This window comes from Plectropomus leopardus, chromosome 9 (assembly GCF_026936395.1).
Source record: "Plectropomus leopardus strain MGB_pleo_1.0 chromosome 9, ASM2693639v1, whole genome shotgun sequence".
Classification (NCBI taxonomy): Eukaryota; Metazoa; Chordata; class Actinopteri; order Perciformes; family Serranidae; genus Plectropomus; species Plectropomus leopardus.
Genome location: NC_142184.1, coordinates 10,549,831 through 10,558,308, shown reverse-complemented (window position 1 = coordinate 10,558,308; position 8,478 = coordinate 10,549,831). Strand labels below are relative to the sequence as shown.

General features: G+C 37.8%; 1 protein-coding gene across 6 annotated transcripts in view; it reads right to left on the bottom strand.

Annotated features, from left to right (window-relative positions):
* Positions 1–2,048: 2,048 nt before the first annotated feature.
* LOC121946700 (synaptotagmin-2-like) overlaps positions 2,049–8,478 on the bottom strand; it is a 79,551-nt gene continuing 73,121 nt past the window's right edge. For all 6 annotated transcript variants that reach the window (XM_042491389.2, XM_042491388.2, XM_042491394.2 and 3 more), the window contains 2 exons: positions 8,179–8,312; positions 2,049–5,342 (listed from right to left, as the gene is read on the bottom strand). In XM_042491389.2, coding sequence (XP_042347323.1) covers positions 5,127–5,342; positions 8,179–8,312 — 350 coding nt within the window. In that variant the 3' untranslated portion in view covers positions 2,049–5,126. The remainder of the gene's footprint in view (positions 5,343–8,178; positions 8,313–8,478) is intronic.

The window sequence follows — 8,478 nt, the reverse complement described above, 5'->3', positions numbered from 1 at the left end:
CCGACAGAACTAAACAACCCCCATATTTAAACTAAGATTGTTTGAGTATTACGATCATACACACAAAGATGTACATTTAGGAATGAGTAATGTGTCCCATGCATGGAGACCTGTACTGTATATTGTAATTATATATTCTAGTGCTGTGTTGTTGCACCATGTCTGCTAAAGGGCCTACACTCCACCTGTTTATCCCACATATACAAGCACACACACAGCTCTCCCATAGAACTCAGATGTCACGTGACCATGGTGTGGCAGTGAAAATAAATCTCTTAAATGTGCTATAAATCGACCTGTAATCACATTTGCCTCACCGTCTGATGTGTTCTGTTGTGCTCTGCTTGAATTGTTTTGGCTTTGTAGATTCAAACAGTGTTGACGAATGCAGGCAACTGTGATCAGGTACTGGCAGTATTTTTTGTGATTTTTGTGTGTCTGAATTGTTCTCAGTGCATCATTTGGTCACAGTCAGGAGCATTAATGGGACGGTGGGTAAATATAATATTGCATTAGACGATAAGATTGTTGTCAGGGTAGAGATGGCAGTTCAGTGTTTACCTCTGAGAAAATTCAGCGACTGAGGTCAACTTAAAGGAATAGTACAATAGTTTTGGGAAATAGGCTTATTCGCCTTCTCGGCACCAGTTAGATGAGATACCGCTCTTATCTGTCCTTTAAATATAAAGCTGGAGTCAGGAGACAGTTCGCTTAGCCTAACACAAATACAGACAGGGAGCTTACATGCATAGTAATGGAGTAAAAATAACACCTTTGATAAGCTTTGATAAACTTTTTTGGAGGAGGAAGATTTTGCGACAGCCTTTTAGTAAACTACTACTGTTTTTAATTAACATTTGAGCAGCTGTGTTGTCATTAGGTGTCGGATCATCTAACTTTTTTTCCACCAAGATGTGATTTCAGTACACCAGAATGCCACCTTTGTTAATGTGAATTGCATGGTCAATAAATGTCATTTATACAGACAGAGCCAAATTAGCCATTTTCTCGTGGAACTCCCTAAAAACACAGATTTCCACCTGCATCACACAGTGCTGTGCACATTCTTGTCTGCCCACACTGGGTCGTCTCATCACTTTATTGGATGAGTTTTCAATACAGTGACCTAAAAAGTCGTTTATCAACTTCAGTCTCTCTGCGAGAAAGCAAATAAGTATATTTCCCAAAATTTGGAATTACTCTTATAATTTCATATCATGTGCATGACATAATATGTATTTTTATATTCTCAAAAAATTTTTTTTATGTGTTTGTCAAAATCATAACTCTATGCATAGTTCTATGGGAGGGATTCAGGCCTAAAACTTGGGTGCCACTGTTTTGAAATTTCTCTCTTTTTGCTTTAATATTGTTGGATCTCTCTTCTACATTGTTTTGAAGCTCGAGCAATAGACGAACCAACAAAAACCTCAGCGTGAGCCGCAGATCACCAGCAGTGTGTTATTGATTGTACGAGTACATTCTGCTGTGAAACTGGAAAAAGAGAAACTTGAAGAGCGACCCAGTTTGGTTCAGAAATTGCACTCAGCCCAAGAATAGAACACACTCTTGTATATATATATATATATATATATATATGTATATATAATTTAAGCAGTATTATTGAGAACCTATTGTGATATTCTTATTTATACTATCAAAACAAGGCATATACGTTACTAATCACAATACTGTAAAATCAGCTACCTCTATGAAACAAGGACATCGACAGCTCTGAAAGTAGAAAAAGACACACTCACTCTACTAAACTCACAACTGTTCTCAAAGCTCACATATACAGAAAAAAGTGGATTTTGCCCTCTTGATGAACAAAGACCTCTGAACGGAATGTAAAAGAGAAACACTGGCCAAGGAAAATGAAGACATGTCAGATACTCTTTTTTTCTTCATAAATAAACTCTAGCTACTCAGCTGAGCTCTAAAGAGTTAGTGCTTGAGTTTTATGGCTTTAGTTTTATCTTATTCATTTATCTTGTATACACGTACACATATTGTATAATAAACACAGTAAAAGAGACACAGCCGTGAAGGGTTTCAGGTCATTTAAATACTGTAGAAGTGAAAAATAAAAACTTCCAAGTAAAGAAAGAGAGAAGACGGGAATCCAAGTCGTTTTGTGTTCGCTGGAATGGGATTAGTCATCGTTTTGGCCCTTGGAAATGCGTTTTTACAAAGATATGATCAAACAGACTTTCACTACTGGCACAAATAACAGCTCCTACAATCCACCTACAGATTGCAGAATTATTCCATCTTTTTTCGAGTTATTTCAGAATAACAACGTGCCAAATCTGTTTTTAAAAAATAGTAATAGACTTGGAGACCCCGACATCCCAAACATTGAAAATTTAAAACATATTTCGCTTCTTTAAAAAAAAAAAAAAAAAAAAAAAAAGCAACACCAATAAAACAAGTCAAACATTGGCCTTCAGATAAGCGCTGAAAAAATGTATGGAAGATAAATGGTGTCAAAAAAAAAAAAATCCGATCACAAGGAATTATATAGCAAGCATGCGGCTACATTTTCATCCTACATGAACTCACACACAGTACTGGACGACACACTTGCTTAAGAATTTCAGGCGTGGAAAGGTTCTTATTAGTAATAGTACTCTAATATTTGTATGACATTCTCTCCAATGACCCTCATGGAAAATAAATACACATTTGTTTCATTTAGAAAATATACAGTGCATCTTTTTTTCCCCCTTCGTTTGTGTTATTAAAATGACAAATGACACCCATTTACGTACACGAGATATTTTTGCTTTGTCTCTAAAACATGCTCCTATGTACAGTATTTTGTATAAACATGCAGTATCAACGTGTATGAACTATGTATATAGGCAAAACTACACACCGATGGGTTGCTTGATTGCTTCCATGTTGCCTTTTCTTTAGTGCTGCTTCGTCAACAGAGGAAAAAAGATAATGTGCGATGAAAAACTGAATGTGGGCTATGTCGGTTATAAAAAAATCAAGAGTCAAAGTTTCCAACAGAGGAAGATACAAGAGCCAACATTCATAAAATTCAAAAAAAAAAGTTGATTTACATTGACTTTGCTTTTTTTCTTTCTTTTTTTTTTTGCACACAGTTAACGGGTAGTTTATGCTGATTTAAATTAATAAGTAGACCTGGAAGCAGGCACACAAGACCTGATGCATATTAGGAGTTTGATTACTAATTACGCATCCTCCAATTTATTCAGGGCTGATAAGTTTTGGTCATTTTGGATTGTGTCACTAGACAAACTTCCTCTTTAAAATTAATCTTCAGCAGAATATTAATTTACAAAACTGAACCAATTGCATTCTGCGAAGGAGCCAGGGAGCAGCATTAGATTGTGTCTCTTTTCTTTCTTTTAGAGTTTTTTTTTTTGACACACATATGTGTATATAGTATGTAGGAGGAGACCTGTCTGGTGTGCCACAGAAAAATTCAATCTCACAACATTTCATCATTAAAAAATAAAATCTACACAGATCAAAAAACAGCGTCAAATTACCACAGAACAGAAACATACCCAGTAGTGCAATTAAATTCAACAGTTTGGTAAGCTGTGTATAATATACACATGATCAGTGCCTTCTTCCAGACCATATCCTTGCAATCGAGAGTGAGAAACGTAATATTCAAACAATCAATACACAAAATGCCCAAAAAAAAGCAACAATAACAAAAAAAAATACATAATGCACTCCTTTGCTCTTTTTTCTTCATAAAACCAGCAGATATCAATGACATTAATAATTAAAGCTCTGGTTTCTGAGGGTACTTAACGTAACATTTGGATTTAAAGTGCTTGAGGAATAAAAGTGTTTGAAGTTAAATAAAATGGATAAATGAACAGAACAAGAAAAATAAAGAAATGAAGAGAACAACACCGCTAACTGGAAGGCGTCCCTGGTAGTTGAAAATTGCTTATTTTGTTACTTTGAAGGCTTGTCTCCTTTATGACTGTAAGACGGTTATAGGGATTCCTTTGAAGTAAAACCCTTGTGTCAAGTCCATGACTAATGGCAGTAGCACTGAACAAGTGAGATACAGAATCAGAGGCGTTGGGAGGGGAGGTGGTAGACTGCAGGCAGTAATCGACACCTTGTAAATATCATGTCATTGGTGGTTGGAATCAGTCTCTGTTGTACCCACTCTGATAATATTTCCTTGCTTTTTTGTTATTCAAATGACAGCCTTTTTGTCAAAAAAATACACAAATACCCCTTTTTTTCTGAAAATCCACCACTCCCTGTTGCCTACCATTTCATGGATAAACTAGCACTAGTCGTGAGCCTTACGTCACCGGAAAATAAACAAGCGCTTGGATCCGACGGTCTCATCAAGAGGAGTATTTGAATAATAATAACAACCCGTTTAGAAAAAAAGGCATGGAGTTTCAGTTTCCTCTCAGTTTTCCTGAGACGATGGGTGGAAGGTTAACTAATCAAAAAAGGCAGTGTGTTTGTGGGTAACTGGATATATGCCTATCCCTACTCGCTACCCAACTCTAGGAATGTACTTCAAACGAACAGAATCATCTAGTATGATAACTGGCAGGTGTGGAACATGGTGCACAATACACCTAAGGAATGGACCTGCTTGTGTTATTTCTCTATCATATGGCAGTATAAAGCATTTTATTATTAAGCACTATTCTAAGCAAACTGTGTCACTAAGGGGAAGGGGTGAGAAGTACAATATGAGTGAATGTTAATGTTTTATCCCCTCTATCACCAGATTCCCATATAGCACTCTTTGTAGTCTACTCTGTATTCTTATTAATGGAACCACAACCCCAATACAAAAATAGATCTAAAGGAAATCAACGGAGTATCTGTCCATCCTGTAACTTGTCTTCTTTTTTCAATGACATGATTTCATATAACATGATGCTTTTTTTTTAAACTAGATTTCCCATCATGTTGAATGTATGGATCTTTTGAAAGGTGGCAGCGGGAGAGGAAGGGGAGGAGGAGGGAGCAGATGAACAGTTGGGGTGTTCTTCTGGAATATACACTGATACGTGGGGCCCGGGGGGAGATGGTCGAGGGGGAATGCGTGGGTAAGGTAAGGTGGAAGGTGGGGGACGATGTGTTCAGGGGGGAGTTTACTTCTTGGCATTCAGGGCTGCGATGGCAGCATCCACCTCCTCCTCTGGCTGCAGTGGATGCCACTGGGCGATGGGGCGGCGGGGGTTGGCCAGCATGTCGGACCAGTGTTTCAGCCCGGCCCCCGTGCACTTGCTTCCCACCAAGATCTTCCCAATGGCATCGTTCTTGCCAATCTTGTCATAATCCAGCACTGTGATCACAGCTAGGATTTTCTGGGGGAGAAAGCATTACAACAAGGTTCAGAATGCCACGATGATCACAACGATACGAGGGGGGTGCAGGGTGCAGAATTTTACTCAAATACTGATGTTTTGTGTGTGGCATTTTTGCCTTTTATTGGTTAGGACAGAATTTAAGCATGAAAGTGGGAGAGAGAGAGAGAGGGGTTGTCATGCAGCAAACATCACTATATTATTACGATACTTCCGTTACAATACAATATGATTGCAATTTTAAATGTTTTGCAATATGCCGAGTGCTGCAATAATTCATATTGTTATTTATTGCAATATTTATTACCTTTTTTTCAGCCGTAAATTATGTCCCCAAGGAAAAATTTGTCAGCAGCTGTTTTATCCAATAAAATAAAGTTTCAAAGATAAAGTTTCTCAACTCAATCATTTTTATTGCAGCAAAATGTATCTAGTGGACTGATTTGTATATTTGTATTTATATTATTAATCACTTTTATTAATAAAACAATCTGTGCTTGGCGTACTTTTATCGATACCATATTGCCACACAAAACATTGCGATACCATGTTACTGTATCAATTTTTCCCCGCCCGACTATATTCAGTTCAATTCAATTTTATTTCTAAAAACCCATTAGTGTAGCATGAGAAAACTGATGTCCAACCAGGTTTGAATGGGTTAGAGGAACAGTTTGACATTATGGGGAATAAACCTGTTTGCTTTCTTGCCGACAGTTAGATGAGAGGTTTGATACCACTGTCACGTCTGTACAGATTACGGATTATTTCTTGGAAAGCCGCAGTGACTTCCTGGAGTCTCTGCTAGTTGCCTGGCAGCCTCACAGTGATGTCAAGTCTTCAACATTTTATGCTAAAGTAATCTAAGTGGATGCTGGCTGGAGCCTTTAATTTACCAGACAGAGATGAGAGTGGGATCAATCTTTTGATCTAAGTCTCAGCAAGAAGGCGAATAAGTGTGTCTTCCAAAATGTCAAACTATTTCTTTAAAAGCTAAAATATGGTGACATAGCTCAAGTAGAGAGGACTCGTGAAGTGAGCAATCATTCTCAGTAATGGTAGTTACACAGCACTTTCTAAAGTTTTAAAGGTCTTAAGGTTGCCAACATTAGCCACCATACGCATGCCCGCTGCAGCACCGCTATCACAGTGGGAAGTTGTAGTGACTCTGCTGAGTCTGCTGCTTCCTGCTGACAGTGAATTGATGGCTTAAAATGATGATTGTTTGGCTTAAAATGTAGACATTAATGACTGTCTGCCAAATAACAGTTTCCCCTAGTTACAAAAAAATCACTCCAAATAAACAAAGGGCTGCCGGTGTTCAGTTTAACGACCATGTTAAAGTTCCGCCTTTTTGTGTTTTAAACAGCGACCAACACTATGAGTGACGCACTTGCGTGAGTCACCGGTGAATATGATCATTTGTTAAACCAAACACTGTGTTTGTTATGCTGACTGAATTATCTTTACTCTGTGGTCATTTGTTTGCTAAGATTATATTTCACAATAACGCGACAGTCAGTAGTTGCAGTGGTAGTTACCCTTGACAGTGTAATGCCAGTAAAGGTGACAGCAGAAAATTGTAAACTTCGTCAGACTCTTACATTTCAATGCGCATGTATTGTTGGGAGATACTAGTGCAGTAACAGCAACTTGTTTACCTCCAGTACTTCCCCAGATTAGTGTTTACCAGCAACCAGACTGCAAATTACTCCTGGCATATGCAAACAGAGTTAGCTCCCAGAATTTGTGGTAAACTTTATAGCTTAGTGTAAATATTTAAATGTACTTAGTACCATGGATACGCATTGCTACACTTCTAACCTGCTTGACAGTTTGCCATGGTAGTGACTTGTCAATCACAAGGTAGCCACACGCTAAAGCATACCCTGCTTTATCGTTTATTTTACTCTAAATGGGACTGTAATTTACAAAATGAGCATTATACCGTAGTGAAGAAGACTCTGAAGTAGCAATTGAGACCATAAACTCATTAGGACGATGTTTAGTGGGGAAAAAAATCAAGTAAGAATTGCAACCAGTGGAGTCGCCCCCTGTTGGCCATTAGAAAGTATGCAGGTTTAACACAGTTTGCATTGGTTTAACTTTTCAGACGCAGAGACTTCGACCATTTTTTCACGCAGACAGTTTTAGGCTGAAGCACTAAAACCCAGTAGTGTAATTTATTATAATTTTATTAACTATGAATTCTCACATGCTCTTTACCAATAACTTAGTTAAAGGTCAATGTGACAATCTAATCAAAAAATATTCATTTATATACAGGTGTGCTCCTGTCTTCAGCTTTATCTGAAAGAGACCATCTATGGTCTAACTGTTAGCAGTCATGTTCAAACAAAATAATATAAAAATCTGGGACAAAACAGCAGTGTGCAGGTATTATTTGTGTCATGTGATTAATGGATTTTTCTCTGCCTGATGATAGATAGTTCGGTAGGGCACATTGATATTGATCTATGAATACATTTACCTTTTTATAAATCAGGGTGTCTACTGATATCAGACACTCAAATTTAATGCTTTTTCAGACCTTTTCAAAATCATTTTTAACCAAATTTAGGTCAGATTTTTTGAGAAATAATCTTGGTCTTATTCAAGCACTACAGGTTAGTATAAAGGTTAGTAATGAACATGTGATTTCGTGCAGAGGTAGGTTTTATGCAGAGATATGATTATTAGAATGAGTTTGATTTATCTACATTTTGCCAACAAATAAGTGCAAGTATAAGGTAAAAAGTTAAACTTAGTTAGACTTTTTAAGGACGTGCAGTGCTTTTTAACACCTGTACTTTCTTCAGCGAGTCCATGTCCTTACCTGCATTTGTTCAAGAGGAATCTCAAAGCTGAAGGACTCATTGTAGTACGGATTCAAAGTGTTCTTCTTCACTGTCGTCTTCTTCTTCTTCAGCCTCTTTCCATTCTGCAGGAGGTTAATTTTCACATAAGGATCTGGAAACAGAGAGATTAAGAAGAAAGCGTGATTAAAAAAAATGCCTTGCACATGCATGTTTGGGTTGCAGTGCTGTGATGCACCAACAGATGGGGCCCATGCTGAAGCCAGAGGGGGGAGCGAGAGCTGGTGCATGGTAAGCACTGCAGCGTCAGCACGTGAGCA